We start from the raw sequence: 15,890 nt of genomic DNA on the forward strand, positions 1-15,890 counted from the left end.
TTTCTTTCTTTCTTTCTTTCTTTCTTCCTTTCTTTCTTTCTTTCATTCTCTTTCTTTCTTTCTTTCTTTCTTTCTTTCTTTCTTTCTTTCTTTCTTTCTTTCTTTCTTTCTTTCTTTCTTTCTTTCTCTTTTTTTTTTTATACCAGGGATTGAACCACTGAGCCACATTACCAGCCCTTTTTTGTATTTTATTTAGAGACAGAGTCTCACTAAGTTGCCGAGGGCCTCACTAAGTTGCTGAGGCTGGCTTTGAACTCACAATCCTCCTGTCTCAGTTTCCCAAGGTGCTGGAATTATAGGTGTGCACTATCGCACCAGGCACCTGTTTTATGTATTTATTTAAAACTCCACAGTTATTAGCAGTCAGCATTTACTTAGATTGACTCATTGATGTACCCTTTTATTTCCCCCCTACATGTCTTGTTTTCATCTGGTATCATTTTAAAAGAACAGGCTGAATTTTTTAGTGGAGTTTTACATTTATAAAAGAAAATTGCAGATATAATACAGATAGTTAGCATATGCCTCACTTCCAGTTTCCCCTATTAATGGTTAAAACTAATGAACCAATATTTACACATCATTTTAAACCAAAGCCTACACTTTATTCAAACTTTTAGTTTTTACAAATGTTTGTTCTTTCTGTTATAGCAGCCGAAGAAACCATATCACATTTAAATGTCATGTCTCCTCAGGCTTCTCTTGACTGAGACAGTGTCCTAGATTCACTTGTTTTTGGTGACCTTGACAGTCTTGAGACATGGTGAGATTATTATGTAGAATGTCCCTCAGTTGGGATTTGTCAAGTTTTTCTTAAGACTAGATTGGTACTTTGGGAGGTACACTGTTATTTTTATCATGTTAAGGTATATACTATCAAAATCGGATCTATCCCTGAATGTGGGTAACGGTGCTACTGGATCATTCCAGAATGATCACATGTCCCTGAAAAACTAGGAGATAGGAGCTGTGGATGGTGTGTTTCCTCAAGAATTAGTGTCTACTTCCCCTCAGGAAGTTGAGTGTCCTGCTGAGCAGAGCTGAGTTGAGTTTAAAGCCTTGTTACACTTCTTCAAAAGGGGGTCTCTAGATATAAGCTAAATACTTCATCTGAGGCTGGTCCCAGGAAGTCACAGTGGTTCCAACCCTGTAGAAGGACTCACTGAGAGGTGGGTGTCAGCCTCCAGTGGGGCACAACTTCCTCCGGGGGTTTCAAGGGTAGTGCTGACTCAAGTGGGTTTTATTGTTTCCTGATTTTAGATGTGACCCCATGGTATCTTCAAAAGAGAAAAATTAATTCTTAGAGACCATGTAGTCTAAATCCATATGAAGAAAAACATTTTGTGATCTAAATGGAACAAAACTGGTACAGTTTCTCCTGCCTGCACATAAGGGGCTGTGGTAGTTCCCTTCTGCTCCTCTTGGGTCCCCTGGGGCCTTCTGTCTCTGATGGCCAGGGGGGTTGAACCCAGTTGTGTCCCATCCCTAGCCCTTTGTTATTTTAAGACAGGGTCTTGCTAAATTGCTTAGGTAATTGCTGAGGCTGGTCTGGAACCTGTAATCTCCTTCCTCAGCTTCCCAAATTCTGGGATTACAGATTTGTTCCACAGTGCCCAGCACATCTTGTTCTTTGTAGCTCTCTTCGGTGGTCAGATTAAAGATGCTATTACCTTCTTATGCTGAGCAAGTAAACCCTGGTGCATCCGGGGGGAGGGAGTCTGCTCTTGAGTGTTCTTGTGTTGAACTTCACTCTGCTTTCCTGCACCTCTGGGCTGAAACTATCCTGTGGATCCATCCAGAAAAACTTTATACCCTATACTTCTCCAGATAATTGAAGATGGACTTTGGAACTCCCCCAAATCTTATTTTCTACAAGACAAACTTCCTCAGTTATTCCAGTCAATTTCTGTGACACAGTTGACAGTCCCCTCAACATTATAGTCATCTTTTTTTAAATCAATTCCTATTTATCTATAACTCTATTCAAGTATGGTACCCAGAGAGGGACATAATACATTGGGGTTGTGCTCTAGCCTATAACATCATAGAATTACCAGTTCCTTTATACTCAGTATTGTTTTTCCATTAAGTAGTCTGGGGTCACATTATTAGTATTTTATTGTGTAAATGTGTACTAGCCTATAAGATATTTTCCAGAAACTCCATCCCTGTATGGAGACATATTTCCTTGGCATATTGACTATTTATATCTCCAAATAGGGATAATTATGATCCTGTGAGCTCATAGGAGAATGGGAAATAGATGAAACTTGGTAAAGTTCAGCACAGTAAATAATAAAGTTAGCTGCGACTGCCCTGTTTTATGGCTATTGCTGTGCATATTCCATTCAACTTCCACTTTCACTAATGTGGTCAGTGGTCCACACCTGTGCGTGTAGAGAAACAAAGAGCAGATTTAGGTGAGGAGATGGGTCTACCTGGAATGATTTGAGGAACATCAGGAAGACTCCTCAGCCTCGAGCTGAGACCAGGTCTTCCCATCTGTCAGAAGTCGTCCCATGAGGGTGTGAGTGGCAAAGAGAATTCTGGGCAAGGGTGGCTTGGAAGTCAATTTCCCACTAACTTTGCAATTTTCCGCAGTCAAAAGTGAGCCACCCATAACTGGTCCCAGGGCCTACACACAGCCAGCAATGTTCTGAGCTGGTCCTTGGCATGTAGGGTGGTGGGAATGACTGAACCTCACAGCAGAGGCCACCCTGGCTGGTGCAGCTGGTGCCCCACACTTGAAGCACCTGCAGTGGACACGTGTACTCTGGATTCCCAAGCTCATGCAGGCCAGCCCATCGCAGTCTGAGCTGTGATTCCCATCCGGAGTTGAATCTCAGCTGGAGCCCTGCCTAGGTCTCTAGCAAGGCCCGAAACCATGTCAATGTTCACGCTCAGCTGCCCTCGCCTCTGCCAGGCTAATGAGGGCTGGGGAGATGTCCTTTGTTTCAGGTCACATGGATCTCCAGTGCATCTGTCTTCCTTTTTTGTTTCTACAAGTGCTGGGCCCACCCACAGGTTTTAAAATGAAGAGAGAAGGAGGGACCTGCCCCTTGGTCACTTTCAAATCTGCCATTAAAAAGTAATGAACAATCCCAAGTCTACTTAATGTTCCGAGTGCACACATATGAGGGTCCTTAGTTGCCATGGGATATAGAAAAGGTCTGGAAAGCTTGGAGGAGAAGTGTCCATGTCTCTCTGCTGTGCCTGCCCCTGCAGATTGTAAGAGGGGTTGGTACCCTAAACTTTAGGCTTGAGTCTCCCAGACACCCTTCCGATGACACCCCCTCTCTCCTGAGTTTCTTCACCTCTGATGCCAGCACAGACCACCTTCCAGGTCACCAGTCCCTGACCCTCGTCCCACATAGTCCTGCACATGAGCTCACCCCCTCCCATCTCCTGCCCTTTTTGCCTTCCAGATCCTTGCACTGACTTGAACCAGGTGACACTGACTTGGGACTGGGCATCTAGAGCCTTCTGTCTCATCTGAACATGCCTTCACCTCTTCCCTAATGTGGCCCAGCTGGCTCCATCCCAGAGCCCCTAGTTTCTCTGTCCCACAGGCAGGTGCCAGACAGGGTCTGGAGGTGGAGGGGTCCTCTTAGCTTTCTGTTGCTGCTTCCAAATCACTTCTCCCCTTTCTCCCTCCCACTCCTGTCATCAAACCCTGGTTTCTGCTCAGAGCTGTCCTCATGGCCTGTGGTCACTGTCCTCCAGTGGTTTCCATCTTTCCTCCACCTCTCCACTCACTGACTCTCACACCCACCAGGGCAAAGCTCACAACACCCTGACCTCTCGCTTCCTCAGGCCTTCTTTTCCATTTTACTTCAGCTGTTTCTGACATCTCAAAGTTTACTTTCATTTTTAAACATCTTAAATTCACGTATGGTAAAACTCTTCTAGTACACAGTGCTATGAATTTATTTATTTCTTCTTCTGGTGCACAGTGCTATGAATTTTATTTATTTATTTTATTTAATGTTGGCACAGATTCTCACAAGTACCACCTCAGATGGTGCACAGAGAATCCCCCCAATATTCCAAAGAACTCTTATGTTGCCCCTTTGCATTGAGACCTTTTCCCACCCAACCCCTTGGCAAGCAATGACCTGTTTTCTCTTCCTTTATTTTGCCTTTCTAGAATATCATGTTAATGGGATTAAATAGAAGGTACCCTTTGGGTGCTGGCTTCTGTGGTTCCACCTAATATCTTTGGGATTCATCCATGAGTTGCCTGGCAGTGTGTTGACTTCTATTGCTGACTAATCCATCATAGAGATGCGCTATCATTTTTATCTGTACTCTTGTTGAAGAACATTTGCATTGTTTTCGATTCTTGGTAATTACAATTACAAATAGTGCTGCTATTTGTAATACTCATTGGTGTGTAGATTGTGTATGATTAAAATTTTCACTTCTTTTGGATAAATACCTAGAAAGGGGAATTGCTGGGTCTTATAGTTAGTACATGTGAAATCTCAATTTTAAGTTTCCTCTCCTCTGACAATCACTTCCTGTCTACATGGTTCCTTTTCTCTGATGTCAATCTGGCCACTCTTTGGGCCTGGAACCTTCCATTCATGGACCCTACCATTTTTTCATTGACCATCATCTCTTCATCTTTTTTCCCCCCCTTTCCTCCTCACACTACTTAATTTTCATGGTCCATCTTAGCAGTTGTTCTCTTGGGAAAATTCCTGACTCCCTCAAACACACCCTTCTGACTGAGCCCCAACTGGCTAAGCTCAACTGCTCACCCATGCTGCCTCCATTAGAGTAGAAAAATGTGACTAGAGACAAACACATCAGCTGTGAGAAAGGGTCTGTTTATGATCATAAATCTCTTTTGAGTTTCCAATACTGACCATTATAACCTGGCTTTCCAAAAAAAAAAAAAAAAATCACTTTTTTATACTTCAGTCTCCTCAAACCTCTGAGAGCAACCTGCCCCTTTTCTCTTGGTTTTGCTTTGTACATCACTGAGGGATAGAAGCAGTTAGGTTGGAGGTGGCTCATCACCTTCCCACCACTGACTCCACCGGACTGACTACATCTTGCTCTGCTCTCTGCCATCTTGTTAGCATGGTGAGCTGCACGTGCCTCCATCCAAAGCCAGCAGCCACCCTCGTGCCTAGTAGGCTGGATCCCACCAGCACCCACCCTATATTTTCAACGACTTTTCTCCGGCAATTATCTCTTCTCTTCCCTGCCTTCATCGATTTCTCCCTCTGCCATCACCGTGTAAACATTTCCTAATGTAGCTCATCTTCAAAAATAACATTAACATCTCCTGAAAAAAACAATAACTTTATAGTGAAGAAACCCAACAAACCCAACCTTGGGTCAACATCAATGGTGATTAGTCCCGCTGATCGCAGGTACCCCTAAATGAGGTGATGAGAGTGGCACTTTTCTGTGGGCCCTCCCTCCCCAGAACCCATACCTCTTCCTAACCAGTAAAACACTAGACAAATCCAAAGGGAAGGTTATTCTATAAAACACCTGACTGTACTTCTCCAAACTGTCAAGATCATAAAAACAGAGGTCTAAGAAGATAGTCAAATGTGGTATGGTACTTTGGATAGCATCCTAGAACAGAATAGTAGAAGAGGGAAGGGAAGGGAAGGAAGAAGTCAGATAAAAACTCAGGAAGTCTGAGTAAGTGCAGACTTTAGATATTAATAATGTATCAATATTGATTCATTCATTGTGACGTATGTTCTGTAGTAATGTTAATAACAGGGGAAGCTGGGTGCAGTGAACCCTATAATATTCTTGCAACTTTTCTGATAAAGCTAAAACTATTCTACAATGAAAGTTTATTAAATATTAAAAAATGACCCCACACATCCCCGGCTTCACTATGCTTCTCCTCACAGGGAATCTTCTTGAAAGAGTTGTATGTTGCTGCCATCTCTGTCTCTGCACTCCAGCCAGCTCATTTCTCAACCCACTGGAGTAGAGCTACTGTCCTTAGCTTCCCACCCATACTACCAGCTAAGTTCCATGATGAACTTTATGTAGCAAATCTCATCTTATCTTTCAGTATGGTGTGTGGCCCAGTTAATTCCTTCCTCCCTCCTTCCTGAGGCACCTCCTCTTGGCATTTGGGATACTCTGCTCCTGGGTTTCTTATTCCCTGGGGGCTCCTCCTCCTCTGTTTGACTTCCACCAGTGCTTAAGTGGCCCTAGGCTATTTGCTAGGACTTCTACTTTTCTTAGAATACACTCTAATCTCATAGGCCTGTTTCAGCCTATCTCATAGATTTAAGTGCTGCTTACCTAGGGTCAACTCCAAATTTCTATGTCTAGCCTTAACCCCATGGGTGGGGAATGTATTCATGCCCGTGCTACTGTAGGGGGAGACAGGCTGTCAGACACAAGGTTCCACAGCTAGAAACCCAGAGCTGGGATTGGAATCCAGGTTCTCTGACCCAAGGCCCATTCCGTGAACTGCCAGGCTCCCCTGCTAGCCTGTCCCTCTGTCCCAGCCCCACCCTGCCTGCTCCCCCTGGTCTGCTGTTTGTGCTGCAACCTTCTGGCTTTGTGCCTGTCCCACTGGTGCACTTCTCCTGGAATGACCTCTTTCCCTCCCCTGCCTCCAATCCTTTTCGGCCCCAGCTCCATGAGGAGTTTCCAACTCCCGAGACCCAGGCTGACCTCCCCTGGTCTCCTGTGAACTAGCAGCACAGGAGCTGGAGTCCATCCTAAAATACCCGGGGATCACTTGCATCTGCGACTGTCACACTTTCCAAAACCCACCACAGGGCTCTTGGCCCAAGCTCAAGTGCATACCTGAGGATTTGGGAGCACAGTGGGGCCTCCATTGACACATACCATCTGACCTGGTGGTCTGTGTTAAACAGGATGGCTTCTGTTTTGTTTCCTCTACTGATTAGTAAGGCTTTTGGAGAGAAGGTCAAGACCACACTGAATAAGTCTCATCTTACAACACCGTGAGTGTGGGTATATTAGGTGGGTGGGGAAGCACCCTTTCTCCTAGGTCCTGGGGGGCCAAGGAGAGTTCAGTCTACAAGTGAAGGAATTGATTTAGATTTTACCAAGGTCACGGAGAGATCACGTGTTCCCACAGGGGTCACTCAGTTCAAAGAAATAGGGTTGGTGCTTGGGTCGTGATTTTTTGAGAAGAACAGGAGGTGTCTGAGGGGAGTGAGAAAGAAGCGGCTGGAGACCTGTGAGGTGGTGATGGAGAAGGGACCCCAAGCAGGAGGCCTGTCTGCCGCCCGAGAAACTGAGACCTGACCCCGGGGGCAGCAAGTCTTTGGCACCTCTCACTTAAACGTGAGTTTGCTCCTGTCCCCATAACGTGACCTGGGCCTTTTGCCCAGCCCTGCTGCTCACGGTATATCTGTCGTCAAGTCACTTTGGATCCCTGTGCTTGCCTCCTCTCTAAAATGAGGAAGTTGAAAAATTAAGTGCTGGGTTTTGGTCACAGCATTTCTAGGCCCCTTTTGGCATCCTGAGTCAATGTGAGACAACATATCCAGAGCTCTCACTGACCCTGGGCTAGCCCCACCTTGGGAAAAGAAGAGCGAGGTTAGGAAAGTTTGTCCACTCTTCTATGGGCCTCTAGTAGAAATCTTATTTTCACAAAAAGAGGATGGCAGGGATCCAGGAGAAGAAGGCTGTAGATGGTTGAATCTTGCATACTGTAAAGGAAATGAGTCTACATATGAAGCCAGAATTGGGGACAGGCAGGCAGTGTAGATATAGGGGATCGGGTCAAATCGAGGAAATGGAGGCCATGAAAGTCATCTGCCTCAGGAAGTTGGAGACTGCCCCTGGGAGAATGGAATGTTAAGGATCTCCAGAGCTCATTGATTATCAAATTTACCTGCCTTTATCAAGGACTGCAAGCAAGGAGCTGCTAATTAATGCCCCCTGGGCCATTGCCTGGCTGAATCACTTTGGCCCTCCCCTGCCCCATCCGCTTCTCACTTTTTACATCTCACCTGCAAAACCAGGCCTAGTCATGTAGGCAGGAAGGAGAGAAAAGTGGGGAGAGAACTGGAGAACAAAAGAGACCTTAACCTATAAAAGATGTGGGGTGCGCTCACTTCTTGGGACTTTAGAACATCAGCTATGGCCCCCTTCTCCCTCCCGGGAGAAGTCTGTATTATTACTACTTTTAAATAAAACCTGCTTAATATGCTTGCCTTGGCGTGCTTCTCTAGTGTTCAAACTTCAACATTAGAGGGAGCAGAACTCGTCACCGGTAAACAGCGGTATCACATAGTATCTCCAGAAAACCACAGTTAACCCCCTGTCGTGACTTGAATTGCTCATCAGAGCTACACCTGCGGATGGACTCTGCTTGCCCTGCATGAATCAGAGGAGGCAGGGCTGGCCCTTCTCCATTGGTGGAGCTTCCAGATGACTGTGTCAGGGGTTGAGTCCCCTCCTCATAGAGCTCTCTCATCTGAGGCTGCCAGCTAGGGTAATGTTGAGATGTCACACCCCACTGGGGTTTGCCTGCCTAGAGGAGAACATGTCTAGAGTCAGGAGCAGTGCCAAGGGTTCAGCAATTGCCAGTTCTGTGCAGGGCCCCTACCCTTGTACATCTGGCTCTGCAGGCACATATGTACTCTTAAATTCCCTGCAATTTGAAAGACACAACATGAAATCAGGGGCATTTAAGCCAGTCTTCACTGGGTTGCTTGAGACAAAACACGAAGCAGTGATGGCTTGTGTGTGTCCATGTCTTATGCTTATTTTAGGAAGGTTGTTTCTCTAATCATCAGGAACAATGGCTTTGGTGTGTTTCCACCTTGCTAGATTTGGAAGCAGGAGGATATTGGAACAGCCTCCTGCCCCCAGGAGCTAGAGAGAAAGATCATAGCCTTGGGTGTGGTTAAAGCCAAACACTCTGCCTCATGACAGCATTAAAGACCCCATGGGCCACTGAAGTTGTTGGGGGCCAGGATTGTGCTATTCCAGGCTTAAGTCCTGAGCTTGCCAATGCTCTGAGGCAACTCTGCTCCTGAAGGTGGGTGAGATGTGTCATTCACAGAAGAGTTCTAGAATAGAACAGGTGATGTTTCAGGGAGTCCAAGATGGCAGGCAAAAGAGTCCAAATATGGGTGGGAGCCTGGCAGAGCCCAAAAAATTCAACCTGAAGGTCCAGGCACCACGTTGGGGAAGAGAAGAAATGAGACAAATAAGCACAAAATTAGGAAGAGGACTGAAGGTTAAAACAATATAGACGAGAGTTTTCTTTTAGAAAACGAAAAGGGTCCTGTCATAAAATACACCTTGTAGCCAGATGTAGGGCTACGTAGCCAGACGGAACTACTGGCTGAGACCAGGTTCAAGTTCTGTTTCTCCCATGGAACTTGCATTAGTCACTTAGTGTGAGTCTGTTTCATTTGTAAAATGTATACTCAACGCCATTGCTTCGGCTGAGACTCAAGGGAGCCAACAAGGTCAAGTGAGACCAATGTTACAGATCAAACCATCAGGTGCACAAGGTGTAGCAGTTGGTTATAGGGCTGATGGTGGGAGCAAAGGTGGTGCTGGCTGTCTCCCTATCTTCCACCAGCCCCAGAGTCACATCCCAGAGACAGGGCTTGCTAAGAGGATGCCACATAGAAAAGTCACATTTGAAATAGGGAAAGTACCAGGCACCTGTCCAGTGCTGGGCTTTCAGTGTTCTGTCTCTGGATGAGGTCATCTTTGCTCTTCCTGTCCACCTCGTGCCTGGGAAGGCCCTGCTTGAGCCTGGCCATCTCCAAAGTCAAGTCCTTCCTGACCTCTAGATCCCAGGGTGCCCTTCTCTTTGGGAACCGCCAAAGGACAGCATGAACACACCTAGACCAGAATGACTCTCAAACTGCCTTATGTAGTTTTTTGAAGGTAGAGACTATGACTTCTTTCCTTGGGTTCCCACAGGATACCAAAAAAAGGGACTCTGCGGTAGATAGAAAAATACCTGCAGAAATTTGGAAGAGACAGTATGGCTTCTCAGGTTTAGGCATTGACAAGTGTTGGTAATACTCTTTCCTTCCTTCACCAGTCTTCCTGTCAGCTGGCCTCCGTGGTCTCATTGTGCTCAGTGCCATCATTCATTCTCTGTAAACTATTTAATAAGTACTTCATTTTTCATGGGTGCAGCCCATGACAAATCCACAGGAAATAAGAGCCAGTAGCAGCAATAGGATCAGAATACTTTAATAAGATATCAGTGTCAAAATACATTTCCTTATAAAGTTAAGCTCCCATACAGTTATAATGTTGTCAGTAGGAATTCAAATATAATAATGTCCATGAAAATTGTTATGTTGACAAGTAAGGTTAATATGAAGCTTGGAATATTTTTCAGAGTGTTTTAGTAAACTGCAAGGGTAAAATGCCCTTAATGCTGAGGCAACATACACAGGAAATCAAACACCAGCATTTACATGTCAGTAACCCTTCAAGTTCTGCCGCCGTGTGTCAGATGACACTGTGCCGCTCAAGTGTGATTTAGGCAACACAGTGAACGGGCAATTTTTCTCATATAACTTAGATTTCTTTTGAAAGCTAACATTTGATTTTGGCAATAAGTCCCTCTGGGCTTACCAAATTCTTGGCCGGATGTACTCTGTGTTCTATGTGTTTAGAAACTTTTTATTGTACCCATGACAGAAAAGTTCCATGTTGATTGGTATTTAAAAACTAAAAGGTGTCGTTCCTCTTCCCCAGTGAGTTACAAAGTGCTCTGGGAACACTATTTTCAGTGCTTCCTACCTATATATGTCACTGCATGTGACAGACCTCAGCGAGGGCCTGAGGCTAGGGGCCACCCCTGGAGGTCCCCCTGCTGCTCACCAGCAGGGGGCACTGCACCTTTGCCTTGCAAGGCTGCCTGCAGGCTGAGCGAGGGGCACAAGGCTGGGGCTGGTGAGGACCAGCTGCCCTCCACCCAACCCCCAACCCCATTTGGCACCCTCTCCCAGTCCAGCTCCAAGGTCATGAGCTAGGAGGATGTGGACTGGTTCACTAAAGAATTTTTGAATCCTCACTTGTTTCCATGAATTCCCATCAAAACCATTTCATGGTAGTTCTGGAAATACTCTAATGTGCCGTGTGAGAGAACGTTAGAGTCACATAGCTCAGTGCACTTGAAGGGCTAGCAACATAACTTCAAGAAAAGTTAAAGCACTTCCTCTCCTTAGCATTCTCCCCGCCCCCACCCCTGACGTGCCCTCAGACCCTCTGGCAGCAATAATAATACATACATACATACATAATACACAGAGAACATGAGGAGAAGACAGCTCGCATGCTCCCACTTAATGATTCCATGTCTTGGATGGTTTGTCACACCTATGGCAGATCACAAAAGCAAAAAGCCAAGAAAGACATCTCTAGCAGTGTTAGTACAGGCCCGTGGGAGTACTGTACAATTCTGCAGTGACAGCATCGCTGAGAAAAATAACGTTAGAGCTTTAAAAAAAGATCTTAAAGTGATTTTGTGAGCAGGATTCTATTTCCGTTTCTAAGTTTTTAGATATTACAAAGTACCCATATATACGATAAACACTTAACCCAGATATAAATTTTCCTTTAAAAAACTCAGTTATGCTTTTGAATAATAATAAAAAAATCCACCAGATTGGGGGTGGGGGGAAACACCAAACCGTTTAGGAGAAGCCACACTGTGCAACTTCCACAGGCAACCACAGACGTTGGCGTTCGCCCTTCACGTTGCTCTTTGTTTCCCCATGTAAGTCATATCAAAATTAGAGCAAAGAGTCGACTTAAAAAAAAAAAAAGACTGAAATTTACAATATGGTGATTAATTTTAAAAAAAGAAAAGAAGGGCTTTGAGAGGGAGAAGCCACAAAACAAGCTTGGAAAGCAAAATCCTTTTTCTCTTTGGCAACAAAAACAACAACAACAACAACAACAACAACAAATCTTTTGAGTTAAATGAGGCCAAAGCTTTCCCTACAGGACAGCAGACTTGTTAGTACGGACACTGTGTGTGACAGAGAAACCTCTGGGTAATATAAATTAGAAGCAATTGAAGGCAGGGAGGAAAAAAATCTTATAAAATTTAAGAACATTTTAATTGACAGCAAAACGTAGCAAGTAAAACAACTGCGTATTTTAAAAATAAGGGTAATAAAGTGAGCATCTCAGAAAAAGGCCACTGCTTGGTGACCTGGGCAAAGTGACCAGGTAAGTACGTCTTGTAAAAAGTGTGCTGGTGTTAGAAATACCTAGTTGCAAACACAGACGCAGGGTGAAGCTGGTAGGACGGCATCGGCAGTGGTGTGCCTGGGAGAAGCCCTGGCTCAGGTGGCCTGGTCCAGGGCTCTGAGGAGGTCCCCTCCTTGCAGGAGCGTGGAGCTTCCTGGCACGGGAACGTTCACCTCACAGTCATATCTGGTCAGTTCGGGCAGCAGGTAGGGCTCAAATGAGGGCCCAAGCAGTCGGCTTGCCATGCCTGAAAGAAGGTTTGGTATCATATTTTAAAGACCTAAATCAAACACTGGCAAAGCATCCATTCCACGAGAACCTAGCAGGGAGGGGAAGGGCGCGTGCTGAAGGAAAGGGGTGTCTCCGGTGTCTAGGCTGGGAGAGGGGTGGGATGGGGCAGCCCTGACTTCACTGTGCTCCTGCTTCACTTTCCCGGGACCTACTCCCTGCTCCCAGGGCGACCCAGCAGAGAATGCATCTGCATCCAGACTCGTCTCAGAGGTGCCGAGACCCAACAAAAAGAGGGAAGCAGGCAGTACAGAGGCAGGGCTCAGGGAAGAGGAGGGTGTGTGGAAGGGGCCCTCACAGGGGAAGAGCCCCGAGGGTTACCAGGCACTGGCAGCAGGGAGAAAGGGATTCAGAACCACTCACACCTGTGCCACGTGCACATCTGCACCCCACAGGTGTGTGCATGAGTCCTTCTCCAAGATTCAAGGGCACAAAGACCCCATCCTTCTTATCCCTGGGTCACTCTCCAAATGGTTAGGAGGACAAAGAGGACACAGTCACAGGCCACCCTGGGAAGGGAAGGCTCAGGCACTGTTGCAGGCAGCCCCGCAGCTCTTCAGGGTGAGCTGCTTCCCTTTCCCTCTCTGTACAGCCTCGTCCCCTATGGCCTCTCCCTCCTGGTCCTGCTAAGTCAGAGCCCTCTGGGGCCCATGCCTGCCTCCCCACGGGTCTGTGCTCCTGTGCAGACACTGGGATGGTACCAACAGATATCTACTCACCGTCCCTGGCTAATCTCCCCCCTTCTTTTATTAGTGTTCAGAAATGATCTGAGTTGAAAAGATGATTTCCCCTTGATTTCAACATTCAAAGACACTTGTGGGGTTCATACAGGAAGAACAATGCTGGTGTCACCGAGTAGACACAGAAGTATACCAGTCATCCAACTTGATGCGTGACAGATCTCTTACTGAAACCCCCTGGCTTGTCTGCCAATCAGCTGATAAACAGCAGAGCAGGAATTCAAGCCCAGGGTTGTCTGGGGTTCTATGGTCTGGGGCTCTGAACATGAAACTGTAATTTTTCCCAATAATACTGCTGAGAACATGGATCTGATATGTTTTTCTAAAACCACATGCCAAATAGAAAACTTCTGGTTAAGACACAGTTTCCCATCTACGTTTTAGTGATTGTAACTGAAACTTCTAGAAGACTGTCCATTGGCGACCTCTCCCAGAGCGCTAGGCCATCGTCCAGCAGTCTGTTTTCAGCTCCTGCCTGACCTCAGAAGGATGCCCCTATGTGCTAATGGGGCTTTAGGCAACACAGCAGCAGGAAGAACTCAGTAAAAGACACAGGCTCTGGGACCCTTAGGGTTGAGAAGAGCCCTGGAGGTGACCTGACCACTGCAGGGTCCCTTCTAAATCTCTGTGGGCAGATGGCCTTCCAGCCCCTGCAGCAATACTGCAGCCTCTCCAGGTGGCCACATTTCCCGGCAGCAAGCTCCTCCTTGCACAAGGCCAAGATCTCCTACCTTGTGATGTCTATCTCCTGTCTCTGTGTACCCCAATTCCATGCACTCTCAACTTTCTCTTCTTTAATAGCCCCTCATGCATCACAGCTTCTGGCCCTCACTGCCCTGGCCATTCACCTTCTGAACATACACTCCGTCAGTCTTCCACCTTCAGACCAGCCCCTAGGGGTCTGGATTCTTCCCTTCATCTTCTCTACCCTGTGTCTATGTTAGGTGTTTTGATGGGTTTTATCCATTTTGGACCCTTCTGCTGGGGGTCCTGGCTGGCCAGAGGAACTGTCTAGGAAACTGTTCAGGGAACGCTAAATCAGGGTATGTGAGCCCCGGGAAGGGGCTCTTTGGGCAAGTCATTACCAAGCACTTCTCTGTGCCTGGCACCGTGCAGGTCCTGAAAGAAAGGAGAGGTGCTCTTGGCCCTGGGAAACCCAGCACTACAATGTGCTGAGGAATACCATAAATGGTACCCAGCAGTGCACCAGGGGACATCAGGGTCTCTGTGAAGGTTTTCCAAATACTAAATTAATACACGAAGGCATCTGTTTCTCATCTCCCGACCCAGTCAGACCCCCCGTGTGTGACAGACCCTGGAATGTGGCACCATCTTCTGAGGACGCACCTGACACCTTGGCAGTTGATGGTAGGCTGTAGTCCTGGTACTGAGAGGCACAGCACTGCAGGGGGAACCCACTCTTGGTGTTCTCCCTGGGGCTCATTGCAGATGGCGGCTGTGGTGGCGGCAGGTGTCTCAGGGGCTGGCCCAGGCCCCTCATGGGGTTTTGGGTGAACTCATCTGAAAGACCAAGGCCAGAGAATGAAGGTGGTACCATCTGAGGGAGGGGAGAGGCTGTAAAGTCCCCAACTCCCTTTTCCTTCCCAGAGGCCAGCCCGGGACTGCAGACCACAGAGATGTCTGACAGCATCAACAGCAGCCCCTTCTAGCAAGGCACAGGGAGCAAGTAAGTGAAGGAGCCAGGATGGACCCTGAGTTCCCAGCCCTCAACCCAAACCCGTGGCCCAAGCCTGCTCACCAGTGGGGCCACTTGAACTCAGGGGTTTGTCAGGCATCAAGGGGCAGTTCCCACCCCTGAGGTTCTTCATGCGTTTCCACATCAAATGGGAATTGCTGCCGCCTGGAGGATCCCCCTGTGTGTGGGAAGGGCAGATATAGGGAGAGAGATGGAGGTGCCCCCCACCCGGCTCCCCAGGACCTGGGCAGGCACTTGGAGGTGCTCACAGCAGGCTCAGAGTTGCCTACCAGCCTGGCTTGAGGACTAGGGGTGGGAGGGTGCTCACAGAGCTGCAAGTCAGAGATAGCTCACCCCGCTCGTGTCCTGGAAGGCTTGTTCCTCACACTCCAGCTGTCGCTTCAGCTTGAGCTTGTTGGAGAGGGCTATCATGGCGGGGCTCATCACGTCTGGGCCACGAGGCCCGAAGCCCTTTGCAGACCTGCCAAGCCCAAGAGAGTGGGCCGTGAGGGAGTCTAGAGCCATGCTGCCCGGTGCCTTCACCTGGACTCAACTCTTTCATGACTGGGGAGACTTGCAGACCCAGAGGGCAGGGTGGCAGAGGGGGCTATGCAGCTGGAGGTTGAGCTATAACTCAACCTCAGTTTCCCCTACCTGGCCAGATGCTGAATGGTTCAAGTCACATCCCTATCCACCTGTGCTGCCCTTGCGTGTGGCTGCCCTACTAGGTGACATCAGTCCCTAGGGGGATCTCTTTTGTCCCCGACTCTCCCCTGCCTGAACTGCTCTGCTCCCTCTTGCTTCCCACTGAAGATCAGCTGGGATGCTCTGTGAAAGGCACGTACCCCATGGAAACACAGTCACATGCCAACCACTGCAACTTAGCAAGCTTCCAGCTGGTTGAAATGGGCTTACTGGAGACACTAGAAGATGCTAGAGAAGGCAATGCCAAGGTT

The 15,890-nt window shown here is 47.3% G+C and overlaps 1 protein-coding gene across 1 annotated transcript in view; it reads right to left on the minus strand.

Annotated features, from left to right (window-relative positions):
• Positions 1-10,178: 10,178 nt before the first annotated feature.
• The window catches only part of EPAS1 (endothelial PAS domain protein 1), an 83,300-nt gene continuing 77,588 nt past the window's right edge, over positions 10,179-15,890 (minus strand). Inside the window, exons 13-16 of the mRNA XM_079111621.1 lie at positions 15,289-15,415; positions 14,998-15,112; positions 14,586-14,759; positions 10,179-12,457 (exon numbers count right to left, since the gene is read on the minus strand). Coding sequence (XP_078967747.1) covers positions 12,306-12,457; positions 14,586-14,759; positions 14,998-15,112; positions 15,289-15,415 — 568 coding nt within the window. The 3' untranslated portion in view covers positions 10,179-12,305. The remainder of the gene's footprint in view (positions 12,458-14,585; positions 14,760-14,997; positions 15,113-15,288; positions 15,416-15,890) is intronic.

The sequence above is a fragment of the Sciurus vulgaris genome, assembly GCF_902686455.1.
Source record: "Sciurus vulgaris genome assembly, chromosome: 14".
Taxonomy (NCBI): domain Eukaryota; kingdom Metazoa; phylum Chordata; class Mammalia; order Rodentia; family Sciuridae; genus Sciurus; species Sciurus vulgaris.